At 38.6% G+C, this 19,167-nt stretch overlaps 1 protein-coding gene across 2 annotated transcripts in view; it reads left to right on the forward strand.

Moving 5' to 3' along the window:
• GLCCI1 (glucocorticoid induced 1) overlaps positions 1-19,167 on the forward strand; it is a 58,349-nt gene that overhangs the window by 1,974 nt on the left and 37,208 nt on the right. For both annotated transcript variants that reach the window (XM_037383111.1, XM_037383112.1), the window contains exon 2: positions 18,900-19,051. In XM_037383111.1, coding sequence (XP_037239008.1) covers positions 18,900-19,051 — 152 coding nt within the window. The remainder of the gene's footprint in view (positions 1-18,899; positions 19,052-19,167) is intronic.

Raw genomic sequence — 19,167 nt, forward strand, 5'->3', positions numbered from 1 at the left:
CTTCCCCCATCACTTTAGCAGCTGAATGAATCGGACTAAATGCACTTTTTATGTTATCCTGCTGCAGCTATCAGATATCGCACATCATCTCTTTCTGGGTTCAGTGTGGTTCAATACCCCTGGCTTGTTCTGTCCCTTAAGTCTTACTGTGTTTCATTTCTGTGGCAAATTGTGGTCTGTGTTCGTTGCCAACGTGTTTTGTAGCAGTGGAATCTGCTACCTCCCCCCCCCCCTCCCCTCCCCTCGCCCCGCGTTGTAATGTGTAGCAAAACCTTACAATCTGTAGTATTTGTAACTCTGGCAAATCTGTCATCAGAATGATCCTGGGACACGGGCAATGTTTTGCAAACGAGCAAAATGTCCCTGCCAGTTATGCGTGGAGTTAATTTACCCTATACAGTATCTGTGCTTATGCAGATGACCAAATGGGTTCTGTTGTAATCTGAACAGAGATACTTTATAACTACTCAAAAAGATCATCTGTTTATGCAGAAGTTTTTGCATGCTTGAAAATGGAACTGAGCTTCAGTGGTCTTGCTTCATCCAAGCTCTACTTAAAATTTTAAAGATGTGTTTCCTACTGTGTGAAGTACTAAATGTAGGCTTCCTTATTTTCCTCCCTCTTTAACCTTTGGAAAGTGCTAATGGGAAACTAGGCAAAACAAACAAAAAAATAGGTGCATATGAATAGCGATGTTATTTCATTATGGGAACCTGGAGGAAAACATTGTAGTGGTGCAGTGTATAAAGGTCTATGCTTAAGGTGTATGGAAGAGAGAGAAATGTGGGCAGTTACCTGCAAGCAGGGAAAAACACTGCAAAGCTGTGAAGTATTTTATTATTACACATTAATTTTTTGTTGGAGGGGAAACTTTAATTTTAGAAAGTGGTTCCAGGCTTCTTCATCTGTGGGCTATTTTAGCCTTAATAAATCAGACTGTAAATTAGTACCGAATGACTTTTCTGTCATTAAACTTGCTTGAGCTTGCCTCATGGTGAACCACGTTAGCAGCATACATGGCTTGATTTGGTTTAATTGAGTGCAATGTATAAAATCATAAATGGTCCGTCAAGAAATGCACCCTGTAATCTGTATGCGCTGCAAGGAATTTGTTCCCCCTCCTCCAGGTCAAGCCAGCTGCTGCTGCAGAAGCTGACATCCTCTAGCAAATCCTGAATGAATGAATGAAAACAACGTGATCGCCCTAATAATGACCACAATTGCACACGTCAACAGCTTTATTTTACCAAAATACAGGCACCATTTTCTAGCAGGCGAGGGTAATAAGATACCCTGTTTCTTCAGTCCTGCAAATGAAGAAAGGTTACCAACACCCCCCCCTTCCCCCCCAAAACCTAGAGCTGTTTTTACACTATTTGGAATATAGTTGCATGCCATAGGGCAGGATTTTGTCTTTGTTTCCCTGCTTGTTCTTAGCGTTTTAGTACATGATGTACAGATAATAAAAAGGATGTTTGTAGTCTATATGGTGATGGTAGTATATAGAAAACTGATGGCTGAACCGGAGGACTGCTGCAGTAATAATGGAGGACTTGAGGAAGAAAAAGAATGTTCTGTTTTCAAACATGGACCATCTTGCTGTGGCTTGTTAAACAATGTGCTACTCCAGCTATTTATAGTTGTTATCAGTATGCAAGTCTTGGGGGAAAAGCAGCTAGATCAAGTTTTTCTGTCAGTTTTTCAAAACCTTTTCCCACTGCTGTAAAATGTGAGCTTAGGCTCTAGGTATAATCCTGTTGTTTTTCTCACCAGTGCAGGAGGTCTGTTTGTCTTTGGCTCTGCAGTCTGATTTGGGTTGTTTCACAAATACGCTTGTGCTGGAGACTGCTTATGATTCTGATGGATAGATGTTTTTCTCTTCTTAAGACACCTGCCCCTTCCCCACCTCCTTTCAGCCTTTTCTGGTATAGATTCCTTGAATTGGCTATCCTGCTGTGGAAATATTAGTGAATTGCCAGAGGTTCTTTTTGTAAAGCAGATTTCTGTGAAAACACTCCAGCTTTGAGTCTCTACAGGTCAGAGCAACTACCACTGCAGGCATTGACATCACTACATGAATGAAAGCAGCGTGCTCTGTTTCTTCTCCTATCAACATCTTTCTCTCCCTTCATTCTAGGATGCCATAAATGTTTTTGTTCTGCAGCAAAACCTTGTGTATTGAGAACTGAAACTTTCAAGAATTTGATGATGTTTTCTTTAGGCAAATTTGGAGATTTGTAGTTGTTAGGAAACCATAGGTGCCAATATTTGTATTTAGTTAGGATTGGTACTGCATGAATGAGAAATCATGAATGCTATATACCAATTTCAAGGTGCTAAAAAAGGAAAAAAGAGGGGAAAAAACTTCTGATACTGTAGGATAAACCTGCAATGTGTGAGTCTTCTCCTTTCCTCTTTTTAAAATGTGTTTATTCCTTACTAGTAGATACATTTTTATAGCCTGTATTCATGTTTTGTAGAGTTGGCAATGTAAAAAGTGTCTGGTTAAATGTAACAATGCATGGTTTTTTTAGAGGGAATATAACTGATACATCTCTGATAACATAAACATACTGTCAACAGAATGTGAAGCTGCATGGTTTATGACAAAGGGCATTCAATAATCCAAAAAAAACCCCATGGACAGGTCAAACAAAACATGTTAACTTGCTAGTGAACACTTACGTTTTACAGAAAAAGAGCAAGTTGTTCTTTTTTGCCTTACCTGAATGAAATCAGTAGTTTCTGTTATTAGGTAAAGTGGATTGTGTAAGTATGAGTGGGTTTCCTGTTCAGTTTGTTTTTTCACATGGTGTGTGATGTTTTGTCTTCAAGAAGGTGTAAATGACTTCTGTATGTTTCAGGCTCAGTATTGCTGTCATAAAATGCTTTAATTTGTTTAGTGTTAACTCTGGTGGTACTGCAATATTATGCCCCATATTTTTCTAACTTTCACTTACATAGTTTATAGTACAAGCTTACTTCCATATCGAATTTTGGAAGCAAAGGTTAGTTTTTAAGGACATCTGAAAAATACTGTAATCAATTTGGCTGTTAAGGGTTCCCAATATCTTTTGCTTCCCAAAATAGCTCCTGAAGTGTTGCCAACATTAGTAAGAGAAAGGAATTAAAAGAGGCAAAACAATTGTGTAACCCAGTTCTGAGTAATAAGTATATATACCTGTTGTTACGCTAGTAGATAAAAGGCTAATAGAGGAGTGGAGTAAGACAGGCAATATTGCTGATCTCTAGACTTGTAAAGGGTATCAGTATTTAAAAAAAAAAACAAAATTCAGACTTCAAAAGGCAGAACTATTTTAATATCCTGGATTCAAGCCATCCAATATTTTGACATCATAAGCATTTATATCAGAGCAAGAAAATCTTTCCTTTATTTCTAACAAATGTAGGTAAGGAAGTAATTTTTGTGACGCTTCCTATTTCCTGATACTTGAATAATAGCAGTATTCCCATAATTGTATGGCCAAAACAGTTTTGCTCCAGCTTTGTCCCTCTCTCTTCCCAAAATAGCTTTCATTGGAATATAATACGGAGAAAATAAGCGTTGGTTAAATTTGAATCAGTTGTCTGGAACTCAAAGGCTTTTTAGTTACAAGCTTTAACATCACTGTAAATGAGAATAGTATGTTAGATGTCATTAATGTTTTGTAAGACAAATTAATTGAATTTCTATCGGGTGTTAAAACAACTGCAGGAAAGAAAAACAGGTATTTTCTCCATTGAATCTTAATAGCAAGGCATTAGCTATTAAGAAAGCACCCCCCTGCCCCATGGAAAAAATAACTTATAAAGTATACATATATCTCTGTTTAAAATAACTGCCTGATCTTTAATTCTTATTCTTTGGATGTAAGCAAGTGTTAGTGTTACATATGGCTAAACTGAAGTTGCTTGCCAGCATTCATGCATAGTAAAACAGTGGCTGATACTGAAATTGGGTTTCTGAAATTCATGGTTCCTGTGTTTTGTCCGTTTCTTTCCCATGGTGGTGGGGTGAATAGAGGTTCTTGAAGTGTATCTTAAAATGCAGTGAGGGTAGATCAAGGGAATGTGTCTTGGATTCTTACGAAAAACTCAGTGTTTGCCAAGTATATACTGATACATAATGAGTTGCTAAAATTCACAGTGGAAAGCTAGTTATTTTTAAAATGGGCTTTATGTTACTACTGTAGATATAATGAAAAAAACCACAAAACTGATGCAGTAATTCTGGAATTTCAGTTCAACCTCAACTTGAAAGCAAGAGCTGTAACAATGCAAAACCTATTGGAAATCAAGTGTATGCTCATGAACATTTCAGTTTAAGTAATTACTTGAAAGACTTTTTTTAATGGGGTCTTAATTAGGTAACTATTTTAATCTGAAGAAGGTAATAGTGTTTGTGTCCCGTGTCATCCCCCCCCCAGTGATAAATGAAAGTTTCTTTATTAAATTGGTTGGCAAGATCTTAAGTGGAGAAAAATGCTGCCAGCACTTGACAAGATAGTTTTCCATGGATTTAGCATATATTCAGAAAAATGGTAATATAGTAGGGTTTAAATATCAACTAGATTTTTTACAAAAAACATCTTTTATTGATGAAACAAAGGACTGTAGTAAAAATGCAGAACTAGAAAACTTTGCTCAAGACTTGAGATAGTTAACTGTGTTAATGATCTTGCTTTAATGTTAATATTTAAATGCATTGAGTTCTCTCAGTGCAGTCTCCCATGTAAACCTGTAGTGCCTAAACAATGGCTTAAGGCATTTTCAGGCAAATAAAATAATATTTACATCTCATCATCGGAAGGGGTACATCCACAGTGACTTGTCAGCCTGAGATTATCGCCTTTCCCTCATGTCACCATTTTTAAGGTGTGGGCAATTGCAAAATGAGGAGAATCAGAGATTAGAGTGTAGGAAAGTAGGTGTTTATACTTAATCTAATGCTTACATTTTGAGTGTGTATTTACCTATTCTCCCAAATTAGATGGTTTTTCAGTTATGTTCTTCATTTTCCCCCTCCTGATTCGGCTCAAGTTCACCACCACTAATTTGTATTATGACTATTTTTGAAATGGGAATTAAGTCCTAAAGCTTGCAAGTAGCTGGTGAGTACTGAAAGGGATCACAATTTGAGACTTCTGCAGTATGGATACCACACAGAGTATCAAGATACAGTGTGTAATACCAATCCTTTCGAAGGGCAGGCCAGGCTTTCCAACTCTTATTTTTCTGAAGGATGACCTTGTCCATGGAAACATTCATGGCTGAAACTGAAATACATGCTCTGTCAGGAGCCCTTCCCAGCAATCCCAGCTGTGTGAATATGCACCAGGGGCCAGAGCTGTTCCCTTACATGGTCCCCTTGGACTGTGTGGTGATGACTCTGCTCAGACTATGTCTACTGCTGTTGGTAAGAGAGAAGAGGGCATGTAGCTACTGGAAGTCTGTCAGGGATGGAAACCCAGGAGGCCACGTGGGGCTGTGCTGGGGAGTACACTGGGCCTGCTCTCTCTGGCACTGTAGTACTGCCTCTGCCCTGGTCCTGTTCTTTCCGCTCTGCACCTTCCCTGCTCCTTTGGTGTCTGCACCACTTCTTACTAGCTGCTGCTGCTGCTGTGTCCTACCAAACTGTTGACTGTCACGCTGTTAAAAACAGATTAGCTTTCTCTGACGGGGTGGGGTAACACAGAAGGTGTGGGTGTCTACACTCAAGCAATAACTGTTTTCTGCACAACTTGTAAATGGGGGTTAACCTAACCAGTTGGTGTTAGGTCAATGGAAGATGGTTTTGAGGGGAAGTTTTAATTTTTTGTAGTAGTAGAGCTCTTAATTAGCTTTCCATATTAGATATTGCTGCTTTAAAGACAACCTACCAGGAAGTATGTATTATAAAATGTTACAAGCTTGGATTTTGAAACCTTAATGCAGAATGCTCTATTAGTTAGACCTTATTTAGTGTTGCATGTGCCCTAACAATAAACAATGACACAGATGTTGGTGTTTATAAGGATTTAACTTTTACTGCTGCTACTGTTAAATTGAGGAGTAGCTGTTAGCAGTGAGTATTATTCTCTGAAGCAAATACAAATGAGTGATTAACAGCACTGGTTCTTATATGCCACTTGTTTTGCACAACCTGAAACTAGTTCTACCCAAAATACTCGCTTTGTTTCCTCTTTAGGAAGAATGTGTCTTGTTTTGCTCATAAAAGTGGTGACTAAGAACAGTACAATAGCAGTTCCGTCATGTTTTTTGAATAATCTAAAATCCACTATAGAATACTCTCTTCGTACCCTGCCTGGGTTTAGTCTGAACTGGAATAATAATTTTTAAGTGTCCCATTCCCTGAACAGTGCAAGTCACCTGTTTGAACAAGGTTAGTTTCATCTTCCTTTCCTGAACTCTCACCACAGGCATTAAGCAAGGAGATTAGTTGTAGACACACTTCTGAATTTCAGGAATTAACACTCATATCCAAGTGGCTTGACAAGTCATTACAGGATCACTGCTATTCATACTACAAACTTGAAATTAATTTCTGTAACTATATGAATTTAAGTTTTTTTAGTTTATAAATCTCTATTGGAAATGTTTTATGTAACAGTACCCACTCGGTTCTGAACAGATTTAAATGTATAGCAAAACGGGTATTCTTATGTTTTGTGCCTTTTAATCTCTGGTGTATAGTGCCTATTCTGGACATAGAAACACTTCGTGAAAGTTGGCTAGCTGGATTACCTGCATATCTACGTTTTTAAAGAAGGCTTCATTGTTAGAAAAAACTAAACATTTTAATAAAGGTGCTTAGGCTACAGTACTAAAAAAACCACCAAACAAACCCAAACCAAAGCACACAACAACAACAAAAACCCCAAACCACTACTAATCTGTTGACAACTGTCAGCATTTGGGAACCAAACTGATATGGAAATAATGTGTTCTTACCAGAAAACAAATTCTGGTTATTCAGTACTCTGTCACTAGCTAATTCTATTAATTCTGGTCTGCAGAAATTAGCCTGTAAACACAAAGCCCACTCCCTCAAAGTATGAGATGCAGTCAGCCATTAACTACTTGGAAGTGACAGAAATGCCCAGGTTTATGAACATACAGTTTGCAGGGATAGCAGTACGGTTGGTCTCATTAGATGAAGTGCTTGTACCCATGCTGGATCAGAAATGTTGCTGGATAAACCTTGAAAATTTTGCACTGTGTTCTCAGAACTCAGGCCACTGAGGCACATAGCGTGGAGGAGCCAGTAAGTAGCTTTACAAGACCTATGGGTCTCTGTAGGTATTTGACATGGTTACACTACCATGTCCTCTGCACATCGTGGCAGAGTTCATGAGCCAAGCAGGACTAGAAGAAGCTGATGATTATAGCAGGTATCGGTGTGGTGTGGTCTGTGCTCTGGAAGGGTTTGGTGAGTGCAGTTCTTGCACATGGAGTCAGTTTAAATTCAGCACCGCTGTGGTGGTTTGACCCTGGCTGGATGCCAGGTGCCCACCAAAGCTGCTCTATCACTGCCCCCTCAGCCAGACAGGGGAGAGAAATACAATGAAGGGCTTGTGGGTCAGGATAAGAATGGGGAGAGTCATTCACTTATTGCTGTCATGGGCAAAACAGACGAGTTAGGGAAATTAGTTTAATTTATTGCCATTCAAATCAGAGAAAACACCTTCCCCCCCCCCCCCTCCCTTCTTCCTGGGCTTCATTTCACTCTAGACTTTCTCTGCCTCCTCCCCCTGAGCAGCACAGGGGGACAGGGGATGGGAGTTGTGGTCAGTTCATCATATGTTGTTTCTGCCACTCCTTCCTCCTCACACTCTTCCCCTGCTCCATTGCGGGGTCCCTCTCATGGGGGACAGTCCCTCCACAAACTTCCCATGGGCTGCAGTTCTTCACAGACTGCTCCAGCATGGATCCCTTCCATGGAGTGCTGTCCTTCAGGAACAGACTAATCTAGTGTGGGTCCCCCAGGGGGTCACAAATCCTGCCAGCAAACTTGTTCCAGTGTGGGCTTCCTACAGGTCACAGCCTCCTTGGGGCACCCACCTGCTCTGGTGTGGAGTTCTCCACAGGCTGCAGGTGGAGATCTGCTCCACCATGGATCTCCCTGGGCTGCAGGCCTCACCATGAGCTTCACCAGGAGCTACTGGGGAATCTCTGCTCCGGCACCTGGAGCTCCTCTTGCCCCTGCTTTTCCTCTGGCCTTGGTGTCTGCAGAGCTGTTGCTCTCACATAGTCTCACTTGTCTCTCCTGCTGGCACAAGTATTTTTTATTCCCCCTTCTTAAACACGCTGTCCCAGAGGTGCTACCACCATTGCTGATTAGCTCAGCCTTGAGCAGCGGTGGGTCCATCTTGGAGCCGGCTGGCATTGGCTCCATTGGGCATGGGGGAAGCTTCTGGCATCTTCTCACAGAAGCCACCCTTGTAGCCCTCCTGCTACCAAAACCTTGCCATGCAGACCCAACTACACCCACGTGTTAGCTAATCAGTCTTTCTGGAGTCTGGAGCCATGGGAAAGTACATTGCAAAACCAAAGTGGCTTTGCAGTGTTGACTCTGTGCAGTTAGGTGTTATACCTCCATATCCAGTATGTCATGTATTATTATTAAAAAATCTTTGTTATACATGATACCTTCACTTTCTGTTTTTCAAAGTAATGGGAGAGTTGACTTGCTCACTAAAATTGAACCCAGATTTATGCTGAGTGTCCTAGAACAGGTTTTGAACAGTGCGACTCTAAAAATACTAACTGCTGAAGAATGCAGTATGAGACTTGCGTTTCCACAGTACTTGGGAAGCTGCCAGGTTAAAGGAGAAGCTGTCTTCACAGAAGTAAATATCTGTTCAAGGCCTTGAAATTTTCATTCTTAACTGTTAGCTGTGTTTGCTTATTGTGGCAATTGATAGGGGAATACCCTTACTCATCCTTTCTCTTGTACTCTGATTTCTGTGGTATTTCACCTTCAGCGGCTCCCTTGTTGTACCAGATACCCTGCCCTGGATAATAATCTTTGCAATGTTTTCTTCCCCCACAAAGAAACCATAAAATACATTTGAAATACTTGATGTTCTTTTCAAGGGGAACAGAAGAAGTCCTAATCTGAAAGAGAAGAATTTCTCATGGGCAGAAATGTAATTAACTCATGCGTGTTTAAAAGTAATGTGTATTTGAGAAGCATCCATACAAGGAAATGACCGGAGACACTTACTCGACTGGAGAGGTTGTCCACACTGAAGATCCAAATAACTTTTGGGCATTACTGTAGAGAGAGAGATGCTCATGCTTTCGAACCAAGTTGTACTGAAGTGTGTAGTCTATATTTTGGTTAAAATACTAATTTTTGAAACTGTTGTGTACATCTACCTGAATTTATTCCAAAGAAAGAGTTAGCCTATAAAGATGATCAGTCTCTTGCGATTTTATTTAGTGGTGTGTGTAACCTTTAATATGAAGTTGGAGGATGCAGGGAAATCTCTTGACTGCAAGAATTATAGTAATAACTGAGTTTGGCCACATTGGAGGTTATTACCAAGTCTGACAACTCAAAATTTGGGGGAAGCAGAAGAAATGGGTGTGCTGGCACTGTATATACGATAAATATTACATGTTTTATACAGCTAGGCCTTTTTTAATCATGCAAGTTTACATGCATATACAGCAAAGCAGAAAATCCTACATAGAAGTATGTTCTAAAATTTTTAAATCCAAAGTAAAGTGTCAGATTTTAGAAGGAAATAGTTTGATAACTTGGCTAAACAGGGTTTCTCTGACTTGAACATGGAGAGAATCTGTTTTAATGAAAAAAGTTAACACTATTGGAATCTTTCAGACATGAGAAAAACTCAAGGATGTGATCTGATTTCATGGACATGTCTCAGAAAGGCTGTTAGGAATAAGCAGTAAGCCCGCAAGAAACAGCAGGAAAAACTAAAAAAAAAAAGTCACATTATCAATAAAAAAGTGAATCTTAGCTGAGAATTGTTAAAACCTGAACAAACTTAGATTTTGCATGTTTTAAGACAGACAATAAAAACACACAAACAGAAAAATAAGGAAAAAGTAGTTGCAGCCATTTGGTACCAAGAAAAAAGAGATTAAGCATGATATGAGGCTGATATGCTGGGATGTATGGTTTCAAAATCAAGTCCAAGGAGTAGTGCAAAAATCTCAGGGGAAACGGCACAGATAATTATTCAATGCTTTGTGCTCACTGGGATGAAGTATCAGCTTTCAATAAGGATAGTAACTTTTTTAACCCAGGAAGATTAAAAAAATAATAATGGAGAGGGTAATTTGTAGTTGGGAATTACCAAGACTAGAATAAATACAGATTGCATATTTTAATAAAGTCAATTCAGTGATCTTCATTGTGGGATTCTAGAAAAGCCTACTCAGAAGTTCATGCTTGCCTTCAGATTTCTAAGGTGAGCTCCTGAATGGTGACGCCAATTGAGATTAGATCCCCAAGTATAGTAGATAGGATGCTGATGCTTTTGAAAGGTGAAAAATGTTGAGTCTAGTTCATAATATAGAGATCTATTCGTCTAACTTAAGCTATAGGTGAAACTTTGAAAGAAATTCTAAGGGATGGTGGAAAGCAGGGAGAAATGTTAAAGTGCAAAATGAGCTTTCCAGATTGTGTCATTCTAACCTGATGGTTTTGATAAGAGAACCGATTTTCTAGGTGGGAAGTAGATTTTATCTGCTTAGGCAAATTTGAAAATTAGGGTGATGAAACAGTTGATGAATTTTGAGAGGTTTATTAAGTATGCAGGAAGATTATGCAAGAAGAGTTGAAGGACCTTGGGAATTGAAATAATAAAAAATGGAGGTTTATGTATGTGAGGTTGTACTTGAGCAGAATATCTTTTGCTGTAAGGGGGGAGCATGTAATTTCAAAATGCTGGAGGGTAGAGTTGGGTGATGGTGGGATCTCTAAACTGCCCACATGAAGTGACTGAATAAGTACTGGGCACAGGTCAGGTCTTGCACAAATGAGCAACTTGCCACACAGGGCCCTGCTGAGGCATCAGCTGGGATACTGCGGCTTTGGTGCTCCATGGTTTAAGAAAGGCAGAATCAAGCTGAAGCAAATTCAGAGGACAACTGCTAGGTTAGGGGTTTAACCATGCAATGATAAAAATAAAAAATTACTGAATAAAAATACAGTTGCTTTGCTTGAATCCAGGTGAGCAGGAAAAGCAGTGGAGAGGTGGGAAGGAAGAACTGTAAGTTAGTGTTAGGACGTGAATGGGTGGATTGATTTGACAATGGGAATGTTTATACGGAAAACTTGAATCTATCAGAAAAAAAAAAATCTTCCTGTATCATTTTTCCAGTAGGAATCATGCGGCCAGAATACTCAGGTGCTGTAAGACTAGTTTGTCATATGTTTTTAAGTGATTATGTATGTTTTGTCAGTGATGGCTGAGAACTCAGCTCCTGATTTAGGAAGTTGTTTCTAGTCCTTTGTTTCTGTGACTTAACTGATAATGAAAAGATGATGTATTTAATCAGCAAAGTTCAGCAGCCTGATTTAAAAAATCAGATTTAATCTTGTTTTACATTTCTATTTTTCAGGTTTGTTTTTTTTTCAGAAATAAAAATTGTTGTTTAATATAATTAGCTCTATTTAGGAGAGTGCTTTCTGTCTCTGGTCATTGATGATTGTTACAATGGCATCGTATAGTCGCCCACTGTGCATTGGTTACAGTTCTTTGTGTATTTTGATTGTGAAAATGGTCAATCATACCTTCTGATTTTTTAAGTTTTTTTCCTTCAAGATTTTAATTATTAATATACTGGAAGAAAAAACCCAACAGCTTTAGTGCATTTTTTTGCTCCCAGTTAATTTTTGAATATTGGATAAATTTATCATTCAACAGATATAAATTAATGAACTAAAATGAAGAAAATTCTCTGTACCTGCAGGAGTACACGAGAGTCAGTGGATAGTTGTGTGTTTCAATGTGCTCTTTTTCCAAAGTATTTAGCTGCTGTGCTCCAATCAATTTTGTTTTAACTTTTTAAAGTAGGAAGATTTTTTTAGATACTTTTATTAAATGATACTAAGTTTAGGTATTTGTGTAAGTTTGAAATAATAACCTTAAAAAGAAAAATATCTTTTAAAAATGTAAACTACGTAAAAATCTGAAAGGTTTGGAATTAGTGTTTTACCTACCTGGTGTCCTGTTAGAGTGCAAACGTGTAGGTTACATCTGTTAACAAAGCAGGCTTTTGTGATACTAAATGCTTCATCTTTTGTATATAGGTCCTATACATGCCAGCAGTAATCTTTGTTAGAAGAATAAATTAGCTTTAGAGGGCTGAAACTTTATTCCTTATAGTTTGTTTACTTTTCTTACTGAGATTAGAGCATTCTTTCTATGCTTGATCTCCAAGGATAATGTTGATTTTAAGCAGGAGAGTTTTGCTCTGAACAAAATCTGACTTCTGAAAGATACGTGTAGTCACATTTTACTTGACCTGCAGTTTGGTGGAATAGGGGTGTGAGGCAGAGAAGGTGTTTCAACATTTATGCATAGGCAACCAAGATTTTGAGTCAACTGTACGTTCAATGAAATTCTTGTGCCTACAGATTAATTGATCTGTTCGTCCGCATATCTATAGCCTAGCCCAGTGCAGTGTGTTCCTGTGCAGTTAGGTGAGTAGAGCTGTATGTCCTTGATGAGTCATGCATAAAAACTCCTTGATGGAAGGCAATGCCTTGAGCTACCTGTTGGATTCAGTGACTAATCAGAAGACCTCTTCCCCTTCTAGATGGCTTAGTCATGGCTATAAAAGATAACTCAGTACGGTTGATACTCAAACCTCTTACTGTGGGTCTTTGTCTACAGTTTCCCTTGGAAAGAGCAAGCAACACGTTTCCATTACGATTTGTTTCCCCAGTACAGGCTACCTCTTGTATTCATAGACTTGCTGTCTCATGCAGTTTAGTTCTCGTAAGCCTCGTCAGGTACAAAACTGAATTTGCCCTGACTACCAGACTGTAATATGACCCATGTAGAAGACTCTTTCCCCTCTTCCCTGTCCCTTCTTCCTCCCCTGAAGAATCTTGGGTGTAGAAAGCACATTCACGGACCTGGGTCTCTGGAAAGATTTCAGATCTCATGAAGTGGGCTGCTTACTGCTTGTTCAGTTTGGTTGTTGGAGCCTTGGTTAGGCTGTTCCGTGCCTTTTTGTTGGTCACTTCAGTGTTAACGGTTAATGAGAAGAAATTAGAGTCGATTGTCAGTCTGATCAGAGTAGTTACTTCAGAATGTCACACACACACCCCCTTTCATTTTTAGTCATCCTCTGTCTTGATTTCTAAAAACTGAAACTTGGGAATAATTTCTGAAATTGATACAACAGTGTGGTGCACATAATGAAGACATGATTTATGGAACTGAACATACAGTATTTTTAGAGATCTGTCAGAAGGTAACTTAAAATGACTGTGTCTTATTATGTACTCTTAGAAATATCCTTTTAGTAGCAAAACACTGAACTGCATTTTAAGTGTTTGGAAAAGCTAGTATTTTGCTTTGGTTAAAGTTATTAACCTGTTTAATTTGAAATTATTGAAGGAAAAGTGCAGTAACTTCATATTTTTTCCTGTTCAGTTGCATATTAAGGTGTTGGGGTTTTTATGTTGCTATTTGAAATCCTGTTTTTTGTTGTTTTGTATGAACAGTACATGGCAAACAGTATACTCTTTGTTGTTCTGTACCACTCTAAACTGTTGATGCAGTCAGTCATTCAGCCACTTTGCAGATTGGGTCAGAAACAGGTCCGTCGCTCACCGGCAACTGAGAAGTGTCTTTTAGGCCAATAGATCTATCCTGTGGAGTAAAACTTCTAGGGATCCCAAATCCCTTGTTAATCTCTTTCTTAAGAGATTTTAGCTCCAATTACAAGAGGAAAGCCGTCTTGAGAATGAAGACTGAAATATTTTTTTGGAGTGGCTTCTAAATCCCCATTATTCCATCCTTTTCCTCACAAAGTCAGAGGCAGATTCTGAAAATAAACATATACCAGTTTGGCCATCTACCTACATAATCAGAGCAGGAAAGACCTATCAAATACATATTCAGGAATCAGTACAATATCACTATATACTTGCTTAAAAAGTCAAACGAACCCTTGACCAGACTCTTCAGAGACTGTTCTTGTATCTGAAAGTCTGCCTCTGTAGTACTCAAAGGATCATTGTCAGAAGCAAGCATGAGCAGAGGTATTGCTTTCCGTGCTTGTAGAAGATGTAACAGAAGAGGGGACTTTTGACTAGATACGTATGGAGCAGTAAGTAGCAGCAGCTACTGCTGTGGTAACCATGACCTAAGTGCTGGGCCGTCATTCTTAGTAGTCGTCGTGGGTCACCATTCCTTAAAATTCAGCTTTCCATTTCTATTTTATGATTTCCCAAGCTGCGTTCCCATGTACTTCTTTATTTAAGACATTGATATAGGCACATCTGAATCATTGTTTTTGTAGATTGTTGTAAATCTGTTGTAGAAATGTCCTAGAAATATCTGTTACTCCTTCATAATGTGATACCTATTCTGTGTCTCCTTTGAGCCAGACTAGAACTTTGACTTTGGGACTCTTGAAAAGAGTCTTAGGCAGACTAGGTTATCCATCAAAGTGAGTCCTTTCAAGAGTCTTTGGTATTTTTGGAGAAAATTCTTTTGAATTTAGTATTTATTTCCTGGGTAAAATCTGAAATTTCTTAGGAACAGATGAGATGTAAGCTTGGGTCTCATTTCACTAGTAGCTCTGAAGGTGAACCAGAAGATTCTGCAGGATGCCAGCAACTGAACTGAGGACAATGTTTCATGAAACTTTGTGGGGGAATTTAGTGCTGATATTTTATGGTGTCATGACTTGGCTGTTTTGGGTAAAGAGTTTCAGTTATAGATGAACTTTCAAGAAAAACAATGAAGTTACTACTGTAATCTAGTTTTAGGAAAGAATGAATTTTATTTTTATTTCATGTTTTTCACTCAACTCGAGAGGAATCTGTGTCATCTGAGAAGTTCTCTTGATAATTTTAGCCTCTTAAAGCTGGATATATCCATGCAAGGATGTGAATGGAAAAGTTTTGGCCAAATTTGAACTGCATCTGCTAACGGCTGAAAGAGAGATGTGAAGAAAAGATGCTGACAGATGAGCTCTGGTGGATTTAGCTGAAGCAGTTTTTATAATGGTACCAATGCTAGCTGTCAATTTTGCTCTTGTGCTGCAGGTGATTTTCCTCATTGCACGCATGGCCGAAAGCATTATTTAAGCTAAAATGGACTGTGAACATGGCTTTGAGATTATGTGCAGGTTAGCTGCCTCTGTTGGATGGGAAGGCAATCTCTTCATTTTAGAGTTGTAGCAGATGGTTTTGTTTGAGCCCTATGTCCTTTTCAAAAGAGCTGTCATGTGTTAGTCTCTTACCTTATTACATTTTGCTGGCAGAGGAATGGAAACCTTTTTTCTGTCAATCTAGGGGGTATAACTAGAATTCTTTTGGCTCTCAATGCAGCATGCAGAACCATAATTTCATGATTTCATGCAGTTTATTTTAGTTGATTCCTGCTGGGAGGTAGGATCATGCCGAATTTCACCAGCTGTAGTATTCAGATGGACCCTTGTGTCATTTTGCGTAACATGATTTGTATCTGGAAATGTGTAGCGATAGCCTTTAAATACATGTCATTAAAACTTGGTGTATTTAAAATAACACATGAGGTATTTTGGCTTCCTGTGAGCATAACATCTTGCTTTCGTAATTTCTAGCTAAATTTTTCAGGTTGCTTAAGTGCTGTGTTGCTAAGTTTACTTGTTCTGGAGGTAGAGCTGAGCTCCTTGTGAGGTATGTCACACATCTCTGAGGAAGACAACAATCATTTTGACTTACTGCTGTAGTAAAATCCATTCATATACACTTTGATATTGTCAGATGAGGTATAGTCTGAAACTTGGGTAAAATCAGTCTGTAATTTTAGAAGTTTCTGGCTATTGATGAAGTCTTTCTGAATGCTGAAGTCTGTTGGCTAACTTCAGGAGCTGTTGCAATGCTTCAGATGTCAGATGGTACTTGCTGCTTCTTTTTGTTTTGTTTTGTTTCTTTTGCTTCTGTGAGAAAACTGGAGCATGAGGTTTCCATCTGGAGAAAGTGATTTGGACCGGAGGAGTAGTGAGGTGAGAAAAGCAAAATTAAGAAAGAAATCCTGAGAGCAGTTTTAATATTTAGAAAACTGTTTAAGCTGATCTGAGCCACCAATGTTGTGGTCCAGTTCAATGCTGCTCTCTGTGGCATCCTGTCATCTTTAAGTATATTACTGTACAAGACAGTTTGTCAAATGCTAATTTGTAAAAAAGTTCCTTCAATTTTCATGCTTGCAAATCCTTTCTCTTTTATTTTTTATGACCTAAGGATATATCATAAAAGGGTGAGAGCAGAAATTGCTACTGAACAGACCTCGACACTGCTACAACCCTGTTCCCTCTGGCTCTCCTGTGGTTGTTTCTGCCCATTATATTATGCCAGTTCTGCCTGTAATGAGGAAAACCGTGTATTTATGTCTTTTGGAGGGTACATTTTAATTTTCTTTAACTCAGTAAATCACTCTGCTAGGTGGGTTCACACATCTGTGAGCATGCCAGCTCCAAGTAGGTGGAAGGAGCGCAGACAACAATGGAATAGAGTTGACATGAAATTAGCATTAACTTGGATTGGTTTGTGCAGTTGAGGAGTGGTTTGTTTTCTGTAATTCAAAGAAGTACTGAAGAGTAGTATGGACTTACAAGAGTGCATCTTGAACTTTTTTTTTCTTGGCTTTAGGGTTTGACAGTGTCCTGCAGTCTGCTTCCAAGATGGCCATGGAGAAATATAAATGTAGTAACTTCTGGTGGTAGTTAGTTGTAATGGAGTTATGTTGAGTTATTAATGTTGGGATTGCAGTTGCCTGCCTTCTCAGTGTAGAACAAGACACTGACCTTAGTTCAATCTCTGGTTGTATATATTTTACTTGTGTGGTTTGGGCTTGTATTTTGTTGGGGTTGTTTTGCAGCAGGCTTTTTAAATTTAAAGTTTGCAAAAGTATGCTTAGTCCTTATGTCCTCATTTTCAGACATTGTTTTACCACTTTGTCTTTGCATGGTGTCTAACTTGTTGTAAAAGTTCTTTTTTAAGAACATACTTAGCTACTTACATATTTAACAAATTCCTGATAAGTTTTTTCTGTGTTATACGTATATTTAGTGAACAGAGCCTTTGGAGAAATTTTCAAAACTCAGGCTACATGAGAGAGTAGCCTTGTGCCATAGCATGACAGTGAAGGCTGGAAGAATGTTTTGTAGGTATGCATGCACCCTTAAGGTACACTTGTGTTTCAGTGCAAATGTAAATACTGGTTTGATGTTTAAAATTTGTCACCTTTATTTTGGATTTCAGGCTCCTTTACTTTTAATAGTGCAAAAATATTTCTTAAATGTAAATTTGTCACAATTGGAATCCTATGAGGATAGATCTGTTTGAAATTGCAGGGATTTGATTTACAGATAAGGCAGTCAAAACAATTATATTCTAACAAAGGCAGTATTATACACTGTCATGCTTCCAATTCCCAGTATTATTTAGAACTCTTCACCTAATGAGCAGCTAATATGTTTCAGCAGTTCTAAATTTCTCTAAAATGGTCTGGTTTAATGTTATCATGTTTATACATCATACCATAAGCATGCTGTATTATTGCAAGCTATAACCTAATTATTGTGCTGAATGCTTTGTAAAACATTGATGATGGAGCCTGACTTTTGATATCCAGCAATTCCAGATGGTATACAAAAAGAAAATGCATGTAGAGGTCAGTGGGCCACGTCTGGGCTCAGAAGTGTGCTAGTAGGTCTGCTCTCAAGTTCTGAGCAGTGAGTTGGGTTTTGGTGGCTCAGATCAGTGCATAGCATGTGACTAGCTTGAAAGTAGTCTCACTTGCAAACTTCTTTTAGCAGGGATGAGTAAAGTAGACGATTGTTGTAATGTAGGGCCTGAGGTTGGCTTATGTGAAGTCTAGAGAACGAGTATGTGAAGTAATTTTGCCTAAAGGACAAAGTAAGATGATCCAGAGAGCATGCTGTAAAACTGTTCTTTCCCACATCAATCTCATGAATCACCCTACTCACTGCTTTCCAAATGAAATACAGGAAAAAGTGTTCCATGATCTAGGTGTATGGGGAGAGAAATACAGGGAGGAGTCAAAGATTGCAGGCGCAGTGATGAGTGAAGACAAACATGGTAGCTGCCTTGACCTGAGCCGTGTCAGAGGGAAATAGTCACACGCTTTCAGCTTGCTAAGGCCTGTATTGGGATCTTGTAAATAATACAGAATGACGTACACAAGAGCAAGAAATCAGATATGCATCTTCTTAAGAAGACTTAATTTTTGTCACAATTTGTGTTTTAGTGTTTAGAAAGCTAAGCAAACTGACTTTAAAAAACCCCAAAAGTAACCAAATACTGTTACTGTGTTATATTTCCTTATATTTTTTATTTCTGTATGCCTGGCTTTCCTGAGTTGCCTCGTCGCTGTATTTAAATTTGCTTGATGTTTTTTGTTGATGAAAATATATTGCTTAAGTAGCTCAGTTTTTTGCAGATATGAACACTTTAAGCTTTGTTGTTTTCTGTAACTGTTAAGTTTTCCCTTTTGTATTTTTTTTTACTCCTTTGTCTGATGTTACTTGCTTTGATGTGATGGCATTCTTTTCAGCTTGGCATTTAGACAAAGGTTTCTGATGTGTTCTTGCCATTGTGTGTCATAGCTAGCTTTTGACATTTCACATCAAATTTAGCCTGACTTTTTGTTGATTTTGTTCTGGTTTTCTACAGTGGACAGGCCAAAATCCCAGCAAATCAGAACTTCTGGTACCATAAGGCGAACTTCTTCTTTGGACACAATAACAGGACCTTACCTCACAGGACAGTGGCCACGTGATCCCCATGTACACTACCCTTCATGTATGAAAGATAAATCTACTCAGGTAAAAGCTGTAAAACAAGACAACAGACATGTTTCATATAATTGATGTCTTCCTGATAATACTTTTATCACCTGATTTGGAATCTTAGCTCAACTTAATTCTGAAGAAATGTGGAT

This window comes from Falco rusticolus, chromosome 4, assembly GCF_015220075.1.
Source record: "Falco rusticolus isolate bFalRus1 chromosome 4, bFalRus1.pri, whole genome shotgun sequence".
In the NCBI taxonomy this organism is placed as follows: Eukaryota; Metazoa; Chordata; class Aves; order Falconiformes; family Falconidae; genus Falco; species Falco rusticolus.